Here is a 22,711-nt window from a genome sequence, read left to right as displayed (position 1 = left end):
GCTTGCTGATGTCCATTTATCTCACTTGGCCCTGAACATAATAATTGCATGCAAATCCACAGCCCTGCTATTAAAAGGTTCAAGGATCTCTTAAGTTTTGTGTCCTTAAACTCATGGGCCTTACAGGAAAAGGTCTTTTAAAACAGCGCTTGTCAGAATTACTGCTCTCACAGAGGGAGACTTCTACTCTCTCTGGGAAGCAGAGGGGACTTCTACTGTCCATCCTGTATGAAAGATTAAGTCTTTTTCAAATGAGTTGGTTTAAAATCTGGAAGATTCAAATACAGATATGAGCCAGAAAACACTTTCCCACTCAGACATATTGACAGATTTCTTTTTTCACTGGGATCATAATTTAGATGGGTATGAGTATGTTTTTCATCACATTTGTTGAAAAACATGATTTATAATCTAAGCAAGAAGTGGGTTTGACAATAACTGGAATATGTCTTGCTACCAACAAAAAGGAAATAGTGGAAGTAAAATGGTTATTTCACTTTTTAATGCTCTCACATGGAACCATAGGCTGTAACACGTACAAATGCATTGTGTGAAAAATGAGAGCCATTACTAAAAAAAAAAATCTCATGTGAAAAAAAAAAAAAAAGGTGTTTCTACAGAGATATCTACACGAACATTTACCTGAAAAAACACTTACTTTACCAGCTAAAGTACATTCCAAGGGAAATAATGTACATCCTAAACAAATTTCATGATATAATCCATCCTTTAGGCCAAACTTTTTTGCAGTTCCTCACTCCAAGTAGACAAAACAAGGGCAGACAGCAGATTTCAACTTGTCGTACTCCCTGAATCCCAATGCACAATGTCACATGAACAAGTGTTCAACACCTTGAACTGCAATACTGACATGCACATAGCATCACCTGCAGGGCAGCTTCTAAATTAACCGGTTCACAAAAAGGGAGAACAGCTGTGACCGTGCAGATGTAAAACCCAGGGAGAGCTCCTGGGGTTTACTGAATGCAAAGCCCTGCTGAAAACCACGTCTTTGGCAGCAAGACCTCTCTCCTCCTCCTTTCCAAGGTCCCATCAAACGGATGGACACAGCCGAGCAGCGGATTAGGCAAACAAGCTTCACCTGGTGCATGGGAAAATGGACTTGGGGAAGGGATGCAACACTGCTTCATAAAAATGGGAGGTGGCTCTGAAATGAAAACAAATGGCCAGATGAGTGAGTCTCCAGAAGAACAGACAGCTTTGCTGACAGTGATGCATTTGTAATAGCTACATTAGACCTCTGTTAGTAGAGCTATGTCTACCACAAATCGCAACTCTTCACACAGAAGCAAAGCTATAATAAAAAAAACTCCTGGTGCAATTCTTTCATGAATTTATAAAAATCCGTCTTAAAAGCAGTAAAAATATTCAGTATTTCACACAACCAATCACAAGTCTGATAAATCCATTCTTCAGGTGCCAGCATGCACATATTTTTCAAGGCAATCTGAGTATGCCTCTGGTTTTTAAAACATCTTAAAACAATCTTGGAAAACAAACCCCTCAACCTTAAATATTACCACAAATTCTTCCAACTCATTTCATGGCCTCATTGGTATTCTACAAAAAACAATCCAGGCAAAGGCACACAAATAAAAGGTGAGAAAGAGGATAAAAGAAATTAAAGGAATGAAACAAGGTGTAAAGAAACAGAAATAAAACAACAGAAAGAGACACAGCTGGAATAAAGCAAACAGGCAATGAAACGCTGATTCGCAGAGAGAAAAGCATAAAAAGAGAAGCAAATTGGTTAGACTTGTAGGTTTTTCTTCCCCATCAGTAGAAATGCAGACTCCTCTACAAAAACTTTAATCCTACTGAATCCACCCAGGTCCCACAGACTATTAAATGGCCAAACTAGTTATAGGGCTTGGCCACACAGACAAGTGTTTAATACAGGTGTAGAATGCACAAAAAGGTTCTTATCTTGCACTAGCTTTGTAATAAACACTTGCAATGTACACCAACATGAGATTACACTCTGTTTGTGGGGTTTTATGTTGTTTAACAACTTTCTAATTCAGACCCTCAAGCAGCAGGAAATATATTGTGCCAAAGATGACTGCTTAAAATCTTTTTATCTGTTCCTCTTACAAAAAATCCAGGAATTTCTCAGCTCGATAAAATATTTTTATTAAGAGGCATAAAACAAAGGGAAAGCTTAAGGGAATCATACTTATTTGAAAGTAAGTTTGTTTAAAATGAAATTGCTTTTTTAAAAGCACATCACACACGTATGGTATGCATTATTTCTGAAAACTGAAGATATATATAAACAAAACAGTTACTTGATCATAAGTTTGATGAGAAGCACTTGGAAGACTAGTATCTCAACAGAAGTCTCAACAGCTTGTTACAAAACATGATCAAATACACGAGACAGGAGAGAACGGAAAGTAAGTGTTGTCAGGGATTTTGCCTTATTATCACAAAAGGCTTTTTGCCATGTTCTTACTACCAGCACACTTGGGCACAACTCCTGCAGTGCTTACGAACATTCATTTAAGAACTCGAAAGGGGAATACTCTCAAATAACCATTTTTTTTGAACAGCCACATAAACACACACTACTAAATTACCTCTCATTTTTAAGTTATAAGAGCTCAATGAAGCTCATATTCCAGTGTTGATGGTTTCCCATACTCCTTAATGTGAGAACTTTATAAATGTATTTATTTAGCTTGATACCAACTTTTTATTAGAGACTTTTTGATTCAGTATACTAGCATGACAGTTACTGCTAGGGTTTAACCACTAGCTGGCTTGAATGGTTTAGTTTTCTGAGGACAAAGGTATCTGATACAGGTTTTTTTGGTAACTAGAAACACAATTTTTCAAAGTTTCAACTCTTGCAAACAGGCAGCAGTTTTTATTCAGACACATCATAATGTTAATTCTGAAATCAAGGTGGAGCAAACACAGCAGACAGAAGACAAGTCTGACAACTCACTTTTAGGCATTTATTGCCAATGGTCTTATAAAAATTATTTCAGTTTGCAGCTGTACAATTCTGTTCCTCTCATCTGTCAATAAGAAAGTATACAAGCTCTACAGTTCACTGTGTAGCTTACTTTAATGAAAGGAGATCTCTATTTTAATAGCAAATATATCATACATTTAATCAGAAATGGAAACTCAGGTATCACAAACAAAATTGGGGGCAGGGGAAGGCTGCCATGTCTTATGCGAGATAGGTTAATAGCCACTGTTCTTTTGTCCCTTACAAACATCTTTCTCCCAGCAGAAAGCCATGTCACTCAAGGAAGTCGCATTAGTTCCTCCAGTTCAATTTTTTTCAATTAGATCACTATAATTTAAAATGCAACATGCTGCCCGGATATTATCCAGACACTAACAAAGAAAAATTGTCTTTCAGAAACAGAAGTATCCATCCTTTTTGTTCAACCAAGGTGCAGTTTCACGACTGATTTAAGCCAACTTAAGGTTGTTAAGGCCATTACTAGGAGCAACAGGAGCAATAGCTCCATTACTAGGAGCAAAAACACTTTTTGTATAGTTTTTGTCCCTTCCTCACACAAGTTCAAACATTCCAGCAACTGTATGGTAAAACAGACCAACATGTCGATCCATCGGGGGGGGGGGGGGGGGCGGAAATCGCTTTTGCTTGGATAGATTTTTTTTTTTTTTTTTGACATGAAGTAACCTGCTACAGCTAAAAAGTCCTCAGCATGCCATCTAGTTCATAGTGGCAAATACAGCGTTAGAAGAACAAAGTTCGAAACCCAAACGCCCAAGAGGGAAGCTCCTGATGCCAGTCTGAATAACAAACTAAACAGATTACATGTTCACCAACAGATGGAGTAGCCAAAAGCCTTTTTCTCCTGCAGCTTCCACTAGCTGGATGCCCTAAAGATACAGAGGCACCAATGAACCTGTTCAACAAGACTGCCAAAGTCAGTTTTAGACTGATTCTTTGCATGTATCTATGAAAACTAAGCAAGCAAACAAAACAAAAAAGCACCTGGCTAAAATCTATCTTTTGCCAAAGGCTTTTATTTTGAGAAAACTGTAATGAACATTGCAGAAAACTTCAGATGATATCTGAAATAATTGGAAATAAATTATACACATGAATGTATTCAGGGAAGGCAGAAACAAAAACTGGTGAAGAGGAGACATGGGAAAAGACTGCGAGGAGAAAAATGGGATGGACAAAATGGTATGATGGGGAAAGGGACCATGCATAAAAGAAGGCCTAACCAATGTAATAGGATTCAAGTGCAGAGAGGATCCTCAAGGCAATAGTATGATTTACTGTGCGTGCTCTGAGGAGCCCCTGTCTTTTGTGGGGTATGAGTACCCAGCTCCTTATGGGAGAATGCCTCCCTGCTGCTCCCTGCCAGCTGGGATCTGCAAAGCCTGCTCAGGAAGAGTCCCAGGTCTCCTTGGGAGCTGGATCCTGGGTCTCTGCTCCACCAGATGTCAGCAAACTCCCCTTTCCGTCATCTCCTTCCCTCTTTGGGAGCTGGCGTATAGGAAGGGACTGGGCTTTCTAGAGAAGATTAGGGCCAGGGTCTGGTCCCATGGCCCACTGCAGTTGTCCTGAGTCCTCCTCTTTATCCCTCATGCAAGTTGGCATCTGAGAAATCCTGCCCCTCTTTGCAGTAAGGAAACATCAACAACAACATCTTGAAAACCACAGCAAGACATGGCAGCGGTGCAGCCCCCTGAGAGATGCCTACGGCGGGAACGAGGAGAGTGGTCCCACTCACACTGTCCTCTTCAAATTTTAAGTTACTGTTAACAAATTATAAAACTCATGTAGACAACTCACTAGAACCAGAAACCATCCCCCCAGACTTTCATGTATTACCTGATTTCTCATTAAATTACTGTGTAATCAGAGTGAGATTCATTAAAAATCATACTCTGAATCAGAATATTTTCTTTTGCACTCCTTTACATGAACATGCATGTGGAAGCATAAATGTCAATGCTGCTCAGGTATATCAGTATCTGCATATGTAAAAGCCATAAATCTATAGAACAGAGAATACTGTGAGGCTAAATTCGTAATAGTCTTTCTGAAGCTTAAATTCCTTTGCCTTTCAACAGGACTTACGTTCATAAGCTATCAGAAACTGATAGCTACTAGAAAAATCCTACCAGTAACCTAATTTCAGATGTGATGCATATCCGAAATGAATTTTATGTTAGAATCCATTCAAGTCTCTTCTGTGGAAGGTTTTTAATATTCTTCTTTTATCTGTTAACCAATATTAATAAAATACTTTAAAAAGAAAAGTGCACTGTATTTACATTAGATTAGTTATGTAAATTCTTGATGTGTCCTTGAAAAAAACTTTTCAAACAAAACAAAGCTAAATAAGATAACTGACCCACTGAGCACAAATGTGCAAGTCTATAGCTAAAGAGCTACTGTTAATATTTTATTTTACCTGTACTGTTCATAGTCTACTGGAATAACAACTTATGCTTAGCTGAAATAACCAAGTTCTATTTCTGAAACACACAGCGAAATAGACATTCTACCTCACAATTTTTTATTTTATTCTTAAGACAAAGCAGACACATAACTATCTAAATCTTCTAAATTCAGGTCTGGCCAGTTGTGCGTGTATACATATTACTGACAAAAAAAATGCTTAGCGGCAAAATAAGAATTTAACATGGGGATTACAAAAATGCATGCAGGTACAGAAACTGTGGACTACAACTGTTTTCCAAAAGAGACCTTCTAGCAATGTGTGGGCTATGCTAAATTGGAAACTATCAGCTAAGTTTCTTCAGCCCATCAGATTTGCCCATTCACAGCTGAAAAAAATATACATAGCTCTAGAGAAACGAAAACCTTATCTTTCCATAATTGAGGTTACCAAGTAACTTCTCTCCCTACCCCCAAGACAGGCCTTAACTATTCCAAGTTAAACATCAGGATTCGTTACGCCACTGAGAACCACTTAGGAACATCTGACTGTAAGCAAATACCTGACAGCTTTAATAAAAACCAGTTCCAGTGAGCACAGTATAACCGAGGACTGGGATTCCTCCAGCAAAACTAAACGAAGCTGTGGGGTCTCCCACCCCTAGTGGTGGGACACGCTGACCTTCAAGTAAACACTGCGCAGTGCTGTGGCACTTCCAATAAGCAGCTGTTTTTCTGAATAGAAGTTCAGGATCTTGAGACACAAAACAAGCTTATAAATGTGGAGGGGAAGCACCCACAATTCACCGCAGAAACATGGGTAAGGAAGACAATTTGCTGCTACAAGACCAACAATAATGTCTGCGAAGAACAGGATCATAAACACAATCCCCAATATTCAAGAGGTGGTGGCAGAAGGTAGAGCAGAAAACCGTCAAAGTAAAAATCCCCAACTTTTGTTATATGCAGTGCTAAAAAGTTGCCACTGGTACCCCACAAACTCCTACCTGAACAAACTTAAAAACCAGGAAAAGAACAGTCAAAAAACACTATACATAATATAGAACTATTATATAAAATTATAATAGATAATAATTGTATATGTTGTGTCCTGGTGCTGACAACAGTCATCACTAGAAAAAACAAGTATGGGAAGCCACAAGTACATATGAAATGCTCCAGGAGAACATTGTATCATTTGTTCTATGCCCAAGACTGATTTTCATTCCAGTTACCTGGAACAAGGTTGTTGACAAAGTATTACAAGTTTATTCTCATTAATTATTATTATAAATAGGCAGAATAGGCTTTTCAATAATAGGCCTAATAAATTAACTAGCTGTCTGTTGTGCAAGTAGAGAGTCTTTACACTAAAACTACTTACAGAAACAAGACAACATGTAATGGAAAGATGAACAGAGATGCACAATGACACATAGAGACAGTAAGTGTCAGTGTGACAGAAAGTGATTTCAGGAAACAACTTTTGTCCAGAGATATTGATCAGAGAAAAACAAACAAACAAAAAAATTCTCCCCATCTCCAGCACAGAAAGCAATACTAGCTCTCTAGCACACATGTCCAGAAATCACAGACGGATGGTCACTGATCAGTCATGGTGAAGCCCTGTACATCTAACAGTTCACAAGTGTTTGAGAGAATATTTTGCAAAAATACAAATGTATTGAGCATCTACTTTGCAGATGTTCCACGCAGGAAAATCAGTATGGAAAGATGAGTACCCTGGCTTGAAAACCTAGAAAGCTGAATAATCAGTTTGGTGATAACAACAAAAGGCAAACCTTCCTCATAATCTATGGGTTGATTGTATTCCCTATGTCTTCCTAAAGCAACCATATCTGCAATTCAGGGCAAAACTAATCTCCAGTCAGGACAACTCTTGCAGAAAATGGGCAGTGACCATCTTGCTTTGTCACATATTTTGTGTTAGAATCCTTAAGATGGTTATGTGTTACGTAGTCTTTTTTCAGATTTTGAAGCTATCATGCACAATTTGTGACTGGCTATCATTCTCAAGGATCAGCTAACAACAGGACTTGAAATCACAATAAATATGATTGGTGTACAGCGACAGAACACGCCCAAGCATGAGTAAAGCATCCTACTTTGTGAGTAATGTCAGATATACCTCTGCAGACATCTGTTTGCAAATCTGAGTAATTCCTACAGCACTAGGCAATTTACCTATGGACTACTTTGATAAGAAATTACATACTTATATTTAAATATAAAAAGTGTACAGGCAGTGAATATCACTGATACTTCTGAGCTGCAAACAGTCTGAGGAATAATCATCTTCAAAATGCAGCTAATCCTCCAAATATGCAAAATCACAAATGGGTATTTCAAAAAAATACTTAGTTGGGAGACACTGCATTTTCCTTCTTTCAGAGGAATAAAGGCTCAATAAATCACTTGAATCACAGAATAATTTAGGTTGGAGGCAACCTGTGGAGGTCTTCTGGTCCAACCCCTGCGCAAAGCAGGTCCAATTAAATCAGGTTGTTCAGGGACCTGTCCAGTTGGAGAAAATAAAAGCCCAAGGATGTAGGCTCCACAGCCTCTCAATGTCCGATCATCCTCATGATGAAAATGTTTTTCCTCATGGCTAACTGGAGCTTCCCGTTTCTACCCCGAGGCTGTTGCCTACTGTCCTATCACTGTAAACTGGCAAAAAAATATAACGGAATAGCTGTATTGGGGGGAGGATACTATTCAAATCTTCTTTAACTAAGCTGCATACCTCTGTCACTTACAGCTGCAACGCAACTAAAAAAAAAAAAATGCTGACCACAAGAATCTCCGCAGTCATAAGCAGGCCCTTTCTTAAACTAGTTGAGAAGCAGGGAGCTACACATACAGATAAGTCTCACATATTAAAGTGTCTGTTTTGTGTATCTCTCCTCCCCTTAGAGGATATCAGTAGTTATCCAAAAGAAAAGAAAACAAAACAATCTGCTTTAAAGGCTCAGCTAGGAGAATTATATGTTTATAAAGGCGAGTCAGTTCCAGGACCCAACAGCTGAATTTGATTTTCAGTGAAATACTATGAGAAGCTTTGCTGAGTCTGGGTTTAGAGCAGCAGTGTGGTTTGCAGGCACTTTCCCCAGTGATCCCAACTCGCTACATGCTGGTTCATTTTACTAAGACCTTTTAACATACGTGAACTGGATTTCTTCTGGAGAAAGTTAAACAACAGGCTCTGATCTACACGTTGCAAAATACAGTTCAACTCACAGGGAAACACAAAGGTCTGAACCAATGACTGGTCTTATGAACAGCTTCAAAACACATGCATGGGAGGGATATCTGGTCCAGAGGACCAGACTACATCTAATCTGAAGTAACTCTGGAACCACATAGATACAGGGACCTCAGCACTAACTGCTTCTACTAATTGCTTGCTAATGGACTAAATTAATTGTTAGCGTAAATATAGTCATAAATGCTACCGGCAATTGCATCACTATAGATCCAGATTCAAATTTCTTCAAACAGTTACAAAACCAAGAAGAGGCAATACCGTTTTAGATTGAATGTATAGACTGAGGTATAAAAATCCTACAGAAAAGGGGGTCACAGAAATAAACTCAAATAATCAAACTGATTTGGTTTATATCTAAAAGGACAAAAGATTGACATGTATAAATATATCAGAGTGAACACCCAGACTGAAAAAGTCATTCAAACTATAGGACAAAGCCGATAAAAAAGCCAGAACAGCTAAAAACTACTCAGAAGGAAGTTTAGGCTGGAAATTATGATGCCTCCAATAATCCGAGGAGCGAGAATCTGGAACTATTCTCCAAGACGAACAGTCAGGAAAAAAAAATCTAGTAGAGTTTTTAAAATAAGCTTTATCAGTTTGATGAGATGACTTACAACAGCAAACATCTTATTTTACACAATTCAAAAAGTCACTATGCTTCTAAAACCATGAGACAGACATGCTGAATTGGGTAGGCTTGAAAGCACATGCTGCCGTACAAACACAGAATGTAACACTTCTATACCTGACTTTTGTTTAGGGAAACTATGCTAAACACAGCAGTAGCTCAGAAATCCTAGGTTACCAATGTAACTCAAGTTTTTTCCTTTTTGTTGATTCAATCCACCATCTACATGCTCCTCTGGCAATGTAAATATTACATTCCAATCTCCGCTAACTACAAAGACAGAGAAAATACTAGAACTTACTCAAATTGACAGATATTCCAAAACTCACATTATTACCTATGTCTTTTGACTTATTCTGGAAGCTCCCACTCCTTCCTGACACTGCTTCCTAAGGGAGTATGTCCAGAGCTAAGGGTTCAGCTTGAAACCAGAGCGGTAGCATCTTTCTCGTAAAGACGTCACCTTTCTCATTATGTTAGATTTCCACCTCTCTGAACTTGTTCTGTGAATATACTGCTTTTTAAAGAGTAAGCTAAAAAGAAACATGTTCAGTGGAGCACCAGTAATTTTATTGCCATGCTTAGTTTCTAAACTACCTTTAGTAATCATTTGAATCAGAAGGCCAGGACAACCAAAAGACTTTCTTCTCTTCAGGCTCTTTTCTGTTAAAATTAACACATTGCCATCTTCTACCTTCTTTCTCAATGATTTCAGAGAGAAAAAGAGGACAGTTCGAGAGACTGCTTTTTTGCTAAGTAATTAAAATATTCTCAGTGTTTTTCCAGACCTCTTAAACCTTCCTCAATCCTCCGCCTCCCATGAAGAGTGAAATTACAACCTATCCCGAAAGAGGGACACGGCCAGTTTATTACACATACTTCAGCTGCAGTAGCGAGCTGCATATGATGGTAGCGAGCGTAACAGCTCAGTACCAACTCCAGGTCAAAATCTAGACAAGGTTTGCTTTAATACGCTCTGTATGAAGACTAACAGCAACATAAAAACAGAGGCTAGCTAGCTAAGGTATGTCATATAACAGTATCTTATGCCTCTTTCTCCTGACCTCCTGCCCGATCCTACCTTTTTCATATTACACTTCCCAGAAATATCCACCTTAGAGTTAACATGAAGATACCTATCTTGCAGCAAGGTGGAGGAATTATATGCATCCCAAAGCAAGTAAGCATGAAATTCTGCTGTTACCCTACCTCCATGGACACGGCCTGTTAAGAAACAAAACAAAACAAAAAGCCCAATAACAACAACAAAAAGCTGTCTTGCATTATGACAAGGTTAAAAAGAAGAATATGTTTTATTATTGCTAGAATCTTTCTAAGGCAAGTTCTTCTACAATGAAAAAATGAGCTATCATTAAATCAACACCGATGCATATTGTTTGCTGCCTGTAAACACTAACACAGCCTCAACCAGATTTTTCTAAAACAAACATCATTAGGGCTAAAAATTGACATGTATTTTTTACTGTAGTTTGTCAGAAGATTTACAGAAAGCCAATGTACCACAAAGCTAGATGACCAATAATCTCTATCACCTTAAAAATAAATGACAAAGCACTATTTCCTACACAGTCATGGGTAAGGAGGACCTTGGAAAGGAATCTGGGAACAACCAGGTAGCAGCAAATGAAAGGGATGTTTAAGAGCCTTCTACAGAGATCAGGTGGAGGAGGAAAGGTGGTCAGGAGAGTGTAAGTAGGCAGGAAAGAGTCTTCTTTCACTGTGGAGGTACAGCACAGTAAGACTGTAAGACAGACAGTAAGAACTGTCGAATTGATAAATTAATGAGATAACTATGACAGCAAAATTTTAAAAAGCCTCGAGAGACGCCTATATTATTTCAAGGAAAAGGGATTACAGCAATTGAAATACGAAAGTATAAAGGCCTGGATAAGAACATAATCTACCCTCATAATCTACAGAACTTCCCACTTCTCCCATTAGACAATAAATATTTTATTACAACTTACGTTTTAGGCCAAATTATTTGAGCATTTCCAATAAAGAAAAAATAATTTTCAAACCACTATAAAAACAGTCAACAATACCTGAAGCAACACTACACGACACTATCCATGAAGGTGTTTCCAACATCAGCCATCCGCCACAGTATAGTTTGAAAGAATGCACTACCTACCCTCTTTGAAACAAATCCACATTGAAGAATTTGTGGAGCTCCACGGAGAATTCTACCATAGCCTGAACTTCGCTCATGTTTATGAGGATGAAGAAGTCAAAACTTGTCAGCACCTTAGTTACTGAAAACAAACAGAAAACAAACTTTTTAGAACACAAGTGGGGAATAACACCTATCTGGTCCTTCCAAGCTCTCTCTTTCCCCCCAAACACTATACACAATTTTTGCACAGCTTCCTTAAATACACATATCCTGGGATAAGTAAGAATGTAGCATGTGCCCAATCCTATCCACCATAATTGATAACATTTGACTCCTTCGCAACAAAGATATTAGAGAAGCATCACAGTACCACCAGCATAATATAGTCCTGAAACCTGCCGATCCCTACATACTGCAGCTCCGCTCTGGCGCCTTGACAAGAGAGGAAGAGGCACTGCCAGCAATGAGGGAAATAGCATGGTCTCCTTTCAGCCCTGGTTGAAGCAGAATGACCATGCAGGTGGCACTGCCTCAGCTCTGACACGAGGACAGGGACAGCTGAATTACCATGTGGCCACACTGTGAAGCAGCCTGCAGAAGCCATGGAGAGACTGTAGAAGGCAGGCAGGAGTGAAGGACCGCAACATGCCCGTCCTTAGCCAATCCTTGCTGGTAGTAAACTGTTAATTCTCACTGTCGTCTTTGCAGACACAGGTTGACACTTAACTGCTGACTTTCAACTGCCTGCTGATACTTAAATTAAAATCCTACAGACTCTGGCTGAGTTATTCTGTTTTTCCTTCAACAGCATTAATTGGATTAATAAAATAAACTGCAGTCTGCACAAACCCTGTCTTCAAACTTCCTGCAAGTACTGTCTGGATTGAGGAATAAACAAAACAAAAAAAAAACCCTAAACCAGACAATCTTTCACGCACATTAGTTCCTGTTCTGGGTCTAATGCAGAAGCAGTAAGCACAAAAGCTGGCCTGACCTGAGCTTGAGGGAGCAACGGTTTTTCACTGGTAAGAGTTTGAAAAAGCTTTTGGAAGTTTGTGAAGCAGCAGGTGGTACTAGTGAGACCGAAAACAGTAGCTGGCAGAGAAAAATCACAGTGTGGCGGACAGATGAATGAATTTTTTGCCTTAAACATTTCTTGGTGCATGGGGTGCAGGCAGGCCATAACCCCGAACAAGCCATCTGTCCCTGGCGGAAACAGGACTGGGCTGCTGCGACCCCCGAGATGGTCTCCCTGCGACCACCCAGAACACACCGAGCCTGCACTGAACGAGACCGCAATCGGGCAGAGACTTTGGGATCTGGACTGTAAATTATTGTCCGTTTTTAGCACAACTTCTATAAAACCTGCTTGGCATGAGTGGCTAAATTTGCTGAAGCCTTAGGCCGCACTCCCTAGTACAGTGAGAAAGGGCCCAGAGCTGCTGCAGGCGGGAATGATAAGGGCGTTACCAGCAATTTGCATTCCTGTGCACTGCTGAAACGGTGCTAATTGCTGGAGTTACCACCTCTTTGTCAAGACCTTGAGAGATGATGGTGGGACCCGAGGAAGGAAGACACACCTATAGGAAGGAAGACACACCTGTCTGCAGAAACTGCAACAGAAAAGATAAGGGAGAAAAGAAACAGCCTGCCTAGGAACAACGATGAGATCCAATAAGGAGCAGGAGACCCCAGACTCAAAAATTACTATTGGTCTGAACTACCACGTGGGGGGGGTGGGAAACTTAATTTGAAAAAGCTATAATTGCCCAAGGATCTCTTTGTTCAGGGTCCCTCTTTGGAGGTACCCAACTCGAGCTGTAACCACTGCACGCGTGTCATTCCGAGCTAACCTAGGGTCGGACCCAACTCGAGTTGTAATTACTGCACGCGCACCACCAAAACTTACACCCAGGGTGAAGAGGACCCACCTACCACCAGACGGGAGCCCCCCCACTGCCGAGACTCCCAAAGGAAGAGGACCAACAGGACGCCGCTGGATCCACGGGTGGTGATATCTTTCTCTCTCTCTCTCTCTCTTTCCCCCTCTCTTTTGTTGAATGTTGGTAAGATCTGTTTTTTGTCTAGCTAGTTGCAGTATTTGCCATTGAATTATCCTATTTGACCACATGCCTTATCTTTGTGTTAATAAATCTTAAAACCGGTTGGCTGGTGTCGTTTCACCTTAATTCAGTCCAAGGGCATCACGAACTTGGTCGTTTGGCCCCAAGGGGAGGGAGGTCGTCCTGAACGACTCCTTTCGGGCCGCGACATAATTGGCGTAGTCGGCAGGATGCCCTTGAGATACTGAACCTACCAGAAGGGACCAGGGCCCTTAGCGTGGCCCCTTCCTTGGGAAGTGCCTGCCAGGAGCGGGGACAGAGGATCTTGTTGTAAAGATCCACACTGGGTACGTGAACCCACAGTAGGCTGAATAATTTGGAGTACAGAGGATCTTGTTGTAAAGATCCACACTGGGTACGTGAACCCACAGTAGGCTGAATAATTTGGAGTACAGAGGATCTTGTTGTAAAGATCCACACTGGGTACGTGAACCCACAGTAGGCTGAATAATTTGGAGTAGTCTCCTTTTGTGTTGTGTGATAGTTGTTGTCGGGATCGATTTGAGGATCCGACAATGGAGGATAATCCTCTCTTTGAAAAATTGAAGGGCTATAAAGCCCTGCCCTCTCTTCCTGGCATGGCTTGGGCCCAAAACAATTGGCATGACTCAAAGGCGGTGGCAGATAGGATCACTCTTTTGGCAAAGGAACGAAAACTACAAACCGGGAAAGGAAAAGCAACAGTTTGTGCTGTTTTAGGGGCGGCACTAATTGCTGCCCAGAGGGAGAGGCAAGGTGATAAAGAGACAATTGAGTCCTTGCAAGAACAGATAAGAAACTCGCAGAGTCGAGACAAAGAGACAATTGAGTCTTTGCAAGAACAGGTGAGAAACTTGCAAAGTCAACTTGCTGCTGAGCGCAACCATACTCAGCGACTTCAAACAATCTTATCGGACTCATTAGACCGAGAGAGAATCCTGCGGTCTGAACTGGAAGAAAACAGGCGGGGGTTTGATGATAGTGAACTGGGATTCTCGAATTTGGCAAAACTAGACGGAAAACAGGCATCTGATCTAAAATCCATATATCCAATTAAAGAATTAGAAGAGAGCAGGAACCTCTTTTATCCTGGAGATGGGAACGTAGTAATGAGACCCTTGATTAAAACTGAAACCATTGATAATGGTCAAGGGGGTATTCAACAACATACCACGCGTATTATCCCCTATTCCCCTCAGGACTTGGCTAAAATACAGGAAAAATACTCCCGGGGCTCCCGGGAAACTGAAACTGAGTATGTGTGGAGAGTCTCCCTCACTGGGGGGGATCGCATTCTGCTGAGCGAAGATGAGGCTAGAGGATATTGGGGACCCGGAGTCTTCCTAACCACAAATGATAATAGGGAACCATGGTCCTTGACCCAGAGGGTAGCCTACTGGGCAGGAGGATTAGACCCAATGGAAAGAGGAGACCCTTTTTCTATTAAAACACCCACAGCGGGCCACATTTTGGAAAGCGTGCAGAAAACTGCTTGCCTCCAATTGATGCATGACCGTTTGCTGCTTCCGCAGCAGCCCTCCCCCATGCAGTGTGTGGCAGACCCCGAGAGGTTACATCCTCTGATCAGGGGACTTCCTGATGCTTTAAAGCTTTATGCTGTTCAGCTGCAAGACCGATTACGAACTCCTCGACCGAGGCGAAGGGGAGGCTCCCCTGACATGACTTGGGGGGAAGTGGCACAGGAACTAATTAATTACGGAAGGCGTATGGGATTCACTGGCCAGGGGGAAACAAAGCATAAAGCAGAAATAAGAAGAGTTGAGGAAAGTGGGAGGCAATATAAATCACTGCAACACCCACATCCTGGGAAAATGGTACGGGTGTCGGATAGCAGGAGACAATTATTATGGGCAGAAGGCATTTCAAAGGGAATTCCCAGAGAAGTCATGGATAGGTTACCAACTCCCAACCTGGAAAGTTTGGTAAGAAGTTGGGACAGGATAAGGGGAACCCCATATTCCTCAAATCCCAAAGACCCTGCTCCCTTATCCCAAGAACCTAGAGTAGTAACCCCGTCTGCACCGCAGGAGATTGATGTGGTTGATTTTAAACCCTCGGAGTCGGGAAACCCCCTGAGCCGTCCCTTTTAAGTGAGCCGGGGGATGGCCAGTGGGTCCACTTAAGGAGGCTCACAGAAAACAGCAGAGGAGACTTGTTGATAACTTTCCCACTAGGGCCCTTTAAAACTCCAGTTACTTTCTTAGTAGACACTGGGGCCCAGATATCAGCTCTTCGGAAGGATATTGCTGATAACAATGGGATAGTGGCTGATAAGAAACCGATCTGGGTCACTGATGTTTTTGGCAATTCTAAGCCACAACCGACAGCCCGAATTAAATGCTGGCTGCCAGGTGATGAATCTCCAGTTGAAACCACAATGATACTAGGAGATTTGCCAACAAATATTATGGGACTTGACCTACTAAAAGGCCGTGCCTGGGTAGACTCGGGAGGAAAAGAATGGACGTTTGGCCTCCCTGTAGCCTCGATGAGGCTGCTTCAGTCAGCACCCGCACTTCCTCCCTCAAAAATAACCAATGTCAAACCCTATGCTCTGCCATTAGGAGCAAGGGAGGGAATTGCCCCTGTAATAACTGAATTACGAGAACAGGGGATAATTATTCCCACTCACTCACCTTATAACTCCCCTGTATGGCCAGTCCGTAAACCAAACGGAAAGTGGAGACTGACAATTGATTATCGGCGTCTGAATGCCAATACAGGTCCTTTAACAGCTGCTGTGCCTAATATAGCTGAACTGATTGCAACTATACGGGAGCAAGCCCATCAAATTTTAGCAACCATCGATGTTAAAGACATGTTTTTTATGGTCCCCTTGCAGGAAATAGATAGAGATCGTTTTGCTTTTACATGGGAGGGTATGCAATTCACTTTTACACGTCTCCCCCAGGGATACCGCCACTCACCAACCATTGCCCACTACGCACTGGCACAAGAGCTTGCTCAAATCACGCCTGAAAAAGGGGTCAAAGTATATCAATATATTGATGATATATTGGTTGGCGGCTCTGATGCCACTGCGGTGGGAAAAACCCAATCTGAAATAATTAGCCATTTGGAAAGTTTAGGACTCCAAATTCCGACAGAAAAGATACAGCCTCCCTCTTCTGAGGTGAAATTCCTAGGCATTTGGTGGAGGGGAGGAGCAGTATGTATTCCCCCTGAGACTTTAACCTCCCTTGAACAAGTAAAGATGCCTGGAAATAAGAAGGAATTACAACATGCCCTAGGCCTGCTGGTATTTTGGAGAAAACACATTCCAGATTTTTCCATCATAGCACGTCCTTTATATGATTTGATACGCAAAAAGGCTACCTGGAATTGGACCCCAATTCATGAGGAAGCCTTAGAATTGTTAATCTTTGAGGCTGGGGTTTATCAAGCCTTAGGGCCAATACACCCAACAGATCCACTCCATATTGAGTGGGGTTTTGCAATTCATGGATTATCTATACATATGTGGCAACGTGGGCCTGAAGGTCCGACTCGCCCCGTAGGTTTTTACTCACGCAGTTTCAAAGATGCAGAGAAGCGATACTCTGCCTGGGAGAAGGGCCTCTTTGTAGTTAGCCTGGCTTTGCAAGAAGCTGAAAGGGTCATACGACAGCAATCGATTATTTTAAGAGGACCCTTTAAGGTCTTGAAGCCAATATTAGCTGGAACTCCACCTCCTATGGGGGTTGCACAACGAGAAACAGTAAGGAAGTGGTATGCGCAGTTAGATCACTACTACCATACACACAAGGTAGAAGAGGGTACACCTAAGATGCTTCAAATACAGGATGCACCTCCTGATCACCCAGATCAGGAACCTCCTCCTTCTGTTATAAAACCTGCTCCTCCTTTTGAATCCCAACTAAAAAATGTATGGTTTACTGACGCCTCCTCTAAAAGAGAAGGTAAGGTCTGGAAATACCGAGCAGTAGCATTGCATGTTGATTCAGGAGACCGGATAGTAACGGAAGGGGAGGGGAGTGCTCAGGTAGGAGAGTTGATAGCAGTTTGGAGTGTGATAAAGCGAGAAGCAGAAAACACAGAACCAGTGTTCATTTACACCGATTCATATGCTGTGTTCAAGGGATGTACTGAATGGCTCCCATTCTGGGAGCAAAACCAGTGGGAAGTTAATCGAATACCAGTGTGGCAACGAGAGAAATGGGAAGAAATTCTCAGCATTGCCAAACAGAAATCTTTCCTAGTAGGATGGGTAGCTGCACACCAAACAGGAAACCACCCCGCTCACCTTTTGAATAACCAAGTAGATTCGCTAACCCGCCTAGCTACATTAGCAGCAGAAGCAGAAGGGGAAAAATGGGAACATCTGTTAGAATGGTTGCATGTTAAACGAGACCATTCTGGAAGTAAAGACCTTTATAAAGAGGCAGTCAGCAGGGGATGGTCTGTGACCAGGGAGCTATGTAACACTGTTATCTCAGCATGCGGCCTATGCCGTACACGATTAGAAGGACATAACCCTCTCAAGGACCAACCCCTACACTTAAGAGACAATAAGGGGCTGTGGGACACTTGGCAAATAGACTACATCGGCCCTTTTCGCCTCTCAGAAGGAAAGAGGCATGTATTGGTAGGAGTCGAGGTAATTTCAGGATTAACCCAAGCTGAAGCTGTCCCGCGAGCAACAGGGGAATATACAGTAAACAGTCTGAAATCATGGTTTAGTTGTTTTCCTAAACCCCGAGTTATCCAATCAGATAACGGTAGCCACTTTACTGCCGGAGTAGTCCAAGAATGGGCACGAGAGGAAGGGATACAATGGATTTTCCATACCCCATATTATCCCCAGGCAAACGGTATTGTAGAACGTACAAACGGACTCTTAAAACGAACCCTAAGACCACACAATCCTGGATGGGCGCGACGAATATCTGATGCAGTAACTAAGGTCAATGGACGATGGGGAGTAAATGGCTGCCCCAGACTCACTGCTTTTTGCCCTAATCCTCCATCCCTCTTACCTGGGACTACGGAGAATAAGAAACCAAGGAATCCCTTGTATTACCCGGGACAACCGGTTCTGGTGGACTTACCCACTGTGGGACAAATACCTCTAGTACTGAAAGCTTCAAAAAATCTGTATGCATGGGTAGCTACTGATGCCCATGGGAAAGATCACAGAATCCATACCAGGTGGATCCTCCCTTCCTTTTAGGTCAACAATGTCAAAGTGTGGTCGGGCTGTGAGGTCCGAACCTGATTCCCTTCCCTTTACAGGACCAAGAGAAGAAAAGGAAGAGGGCACTAGGGAAGAAGACTTGTCTTATGTTGAGCCTGAGTGTCCTCGACGGGTACTACCTGTGGTAGTTATAATAGTTATTTTTATCATTTTTTTTTTTGTAATTGTGTGCTGCGATCATAATTAGCTTTATTGTTGAAAACACAACAGCCAAGAATGGCATTCTTGACCTATGTTGGAAAGATATTTCTTGTCTTAATATGCTTATATGTGCTATGGCAAACCTACCACCAGAATCAGGATTACACCCAAGGTAAAAATAAGCGAACTTTATCAATCCAAGCCACCCATGGTTTGGAGGATAACTTAATCCTAGCCTTGGTAAAGGGGTTTGCAACTTCCCTAAATGAATCTAGTATTACTGCCTGCTTGCCTATGCCTAAATCTGTAGAAGACCCCCTTCCCATGGGTATTCTTCCCACAGACATAGCAGGCAGTCTGCTGAGACTGTGGAATACCCGGGGTATCCTTGAAATAGTGAATCCTTATTCCCCAGATAGAAGGCGAGTTCCCGTGAAATTTGATCAACCGTTTAATTTTTCCACCATCAATCGCACAAACTGTACATATTACGAAAGAGGTTTAAACGTAACTTTCACCTGCAATATGATCCCGTGGGGAACTACAGATTTACAACCTTGGGGGCGAGCAACTAATGTCCTACAGTATAATCAACCAATAAATACAACCTGGTGCATTCAATGGAACAGAGGGCAAGATTGTCCCAAGAGGGAAAAGCCCAAGAGTAATTGTGCCTGGTTTGGATTAGACTATCGGGGTTTCACGCCATTCGAACCAGGACTCTCTTTTGCCCCAGTATCAAACAAGTCAGCGTTGTGGTCTTGCCAAAATGTAATAAATTGCTCTAACTGGAAACAATATGATTGGGTTGAATACTATTGGCCAGTTTATATCACCTTAAAAATGGGCTGTTTGTGCCGAAATCACAGCATAGCATACAAATCAGTGAGTGAAAATTTTGCACCTCCTAATGACTGTCATGTTGCCTCTGGTGACGCTCCGGCTGGTTTGATCTGGGCCTGCAGTGATGGTAATATGTATACTTCTTTATGGGCTGGGCTACCTGACCTCCAATGTACCTTGGGACTCCCAACATTATGTCCTGTGTGGAAACGGACTCCTATCCGACCCCACTGGATATCCCGCATGAAACGGGCAAAAATAACACTGGACGGAGATGTAGAAGGGTGGCAAGACCCAGGGGTAGCCACCCGCATAGCCTGGGGAATGGAAGGATTCTGGGGCTTTGGGTCTGCTACCACGCGAACGCGAATATGGTTAAGTAAGTTAGCTTATCAAGTAGGAAAACTAGCTAATGCTACTGAAGCTAGTATACAGTTGCTTAATCAGCAACTGCAAGCCACATCAAAAATGGCTCTTCAAAACCGCATGGCACTAGACTTGATGATGGTACATCAAAATGGGCTTTGTGGTTACTTAAACCTCTCCAGTACTGATTGCTGTATCTATATCCCTAATGTTACACTGGACCTTAATGACCAACTAGAAAGGATACGACAAGTGGCAAAAGACACCCGTGAGCTCCAAGAATCAATGAATTCTAATTGGCTTTCAAAAATATTTAGTTGGTTTGGACTCAGTGTCACTGGTTGGATTCAAAGTTTGATACAATATGTGATAATGTTTATTGCAGTTGTGATTATCGTAAGCATAGCAATATCCTGTGTAAAATCAACTATAATAAAAACTGTTAACATACGAATGGTCCAACTGACTAATTATGCTCCCCTACCAAAGGAGGAGGACGAGGAGGGCCTAATCGATGTCCCTAAGGCTGAAATAGCAATTTAAGACCAGGCTGAGGAACCTTTTTAACTCACGGGGTGGAGTGCATGGTTACACACGGAAGAATGGCGAGGAGATAGGCAATAGAGATCAGGACAACTATAATCCAGATATTTTTTGTAAAGAAACCATAGGAGGTACTCTGTGATTTGCTATAATGATATGTTTATCTATTCTGTAAAACTGGTCCTGGTGACCCACCGGAACTTAGTGGGTAGAAAACAATAAAACGCGTCAGGTGACTAGAGTACCCAGGCTCAAACCACGCATGCGCCACAACGGCCATCAGCCTTGGCATCAACCACGAGGGCCGCAGTCAACAATCCCCAACCATCCTTGCGACGCTGGAGCCCTGAGGATAACAGAAAGAGGTACCCCCCACACACGCCCCGTCACAACTTGGACGACAGATACATCGGTGGATTATACTAGAAGAATGGAAAAGAAGATGTTATACACAGCTATGTTAGTTCATGTTGCAGTACTTGTTCTTTGGCTATTGCTGTAACTGTTCTTTTAATATGCCCTTGTTTGCCTCACAATTGTCATTGTAAAGGATCACCTTTCTCCAATGACTCCCCAGAGCCATAGGCAAATCCTCAAACTTTTCCTGGGACACATTTTGGTGTGGTTATTTTTAGATATGTTATTGTTAGCTTTAGATATGTTAAGATATTGTTCTTTAGATATGTTATTGTCAAAAGAAGTTATTGTTCAGAAAATTGATTAGTTTTGGACATATTATTGTTAAAAGTAGATATTCTTAATAATTGTTCATGACTACTGTGCGCACTTCTACTATTTCTATACTTCTTTCTGATCTCTCTCTCTGTCTCATATCACCACTGTGGATGAAGGCCATGAAGACTTCAGGAAGGAGACGTACCAATCAATGTTTAAGTCACGGGGTGGTGTGGCGGACAGATGAATGAATTTTTTGCCTTAAACATTTCTTGGTGCATGGGGTGCAGGCAGGCCATAACCCCGAACAAGCCATCTGTCCCTGGCGGAAACAGGACTGGGCTGCTGCGACCCCCGAGATGGTCTCCCTGCGACCACCCAGAACACACCGAGCCTGCACTGAACGAGACCGCAATCGGGCAGAGACTTTGGGATCTGGACTGTAAATTATTGTCCGTTTTTAGCACAACTTCTATAAAACCTGCTTGGCATGAGTGGCTAAATTTGCTGAAGCCTTAGGCCGCACTCCCTAGTACAGTGAGAAAGGGCCCAGAGCTGCTGCAGGCGGGAATGATAAGGGCGTTACCAGCAATTTGCATTCCTGTGCACTGCTGAAACGGTGCTAATTGCTGGAGTTACCACCTCTTTGTCAAGACCTTGAGAGATGATGGTGGGACCCGAGGAAGGAAGACACACCTATAGGAAGGAAGACACACCTGTCTGCAGAAACTGCAACAGAAAAGATAAGGGAGAAAAGAAACAGCCTGCCTAGGAACAACGATGAGATCCAATAAGGAGCAGGAGACCCCAGACTCAAAAATTACTATTGGTCTGAACTACCACGTGGGGGGGGTGGGAAACTTAATTTGAAAAAGCTATAATTGCCCAAGGATCTCTTTGTTCAGGGTCCCTCTTTGGAGGTACCCAACTCGAGCTGTAACCACTGCACGCGTGTCATTCCGAGCTAACCTAGGGTCGGACCCAACTCGAGTTGTAATTACTGCACGCGCACCACCAAAACTTACACCCAGGGTGAAGAGGACCCACCTACCACCAGACGGGAGCCCCCCCACTGCCGAGACTCCCAAAGGAAGAGGACCAACAGGACGCCGCTGGATCCACGGGTGGTGATATCTTTCTCTCTCTCTCTCTCTCTTTCCCCCTCTCTTTTGTTGAATGTTGGTAAGATCTGTTTTTTGTCTAGCTAGTTGCAGTATTTGCCATTGAATTATCCTATTTGACCACATGCCTTATCTTTGTGTTAATAAATCTTAAAACCGGTTGGCTGGTGTCGTTTCACCTTAATTCAGTCCAAGGGCATCA

The 22,711-nt window shown here is 42.2% G+C and overlaps 2 protein-coding genes across 10 annotated transcripts in view; one reads left to right on the top strand and one right to left on the bottom strand.

Annotated features, from left to right (window-relative positions):
- FAM135A (family with sequence similarity 135 member A) overlaps nt 1–22,711 on the bottom strand; it is a 97,458-nt gene that overhangs the window by 55,246 nt on the left and 19,501 nt on the right. For 7 of the 9 annotated variants that reach the window (XM_064508640.1, XM_064508641.1, XM_064508645.1 and 4 more), the window contains one exon: nt 11,501–11,621. The exons of the other annotated variants lie outside the window; for them this stretch is intronic. In XM_064508640.1, the coding sequence (XP_064364710.1) occupies nt 11,501–11,621 (121 nt within the window). The remainder of the gene's footprint in view (nt 1–11,500; nt 11,622–22,711) is intronic. 9 annotated transcript variants of the gene reach the window in all.
- LOC135327833 (uncharacterized) lies at nt 12,618–22,669 on the top strand. The gene is made up of 2 exons (XM_064508646.1): nt 12,618–13,490; nt 18,859–22,669. Exon 2 carries the CDS (start codon nt 19,037–19,039, stop codon nt 20,711–20,713), a length of 1,677 nt encoding a protein of 558 aa, XP_064364716.1. The 5' UTR covers nt 12,618–13,490; nt 18,859–19,036; the 3' UTR covers nt 20,714–22,669.

The sequence above is a fragment of the Dromaius novaehollandiae genome, chromosome 3 (assembly GCF_036370855.1).
Source record: "Dromaius novaehollandiae isolate bDroNov1 chromosome 3, bDroNov1.hap1, whole genome shotgun sequence".
NCBI classification, from domain to species: domain Eukaryota; kingdom Metazoa; phylum Chordata; class Aves; order Casuariiformes; family Dromaiidae; genus Dromaius; species Dromaius novaehollandiae.
The sequence above is the reverse complement of the archived record's forward strand: the minus strand, read 5'-3'. Positions and strand labels throughout refer to the sequence as shown.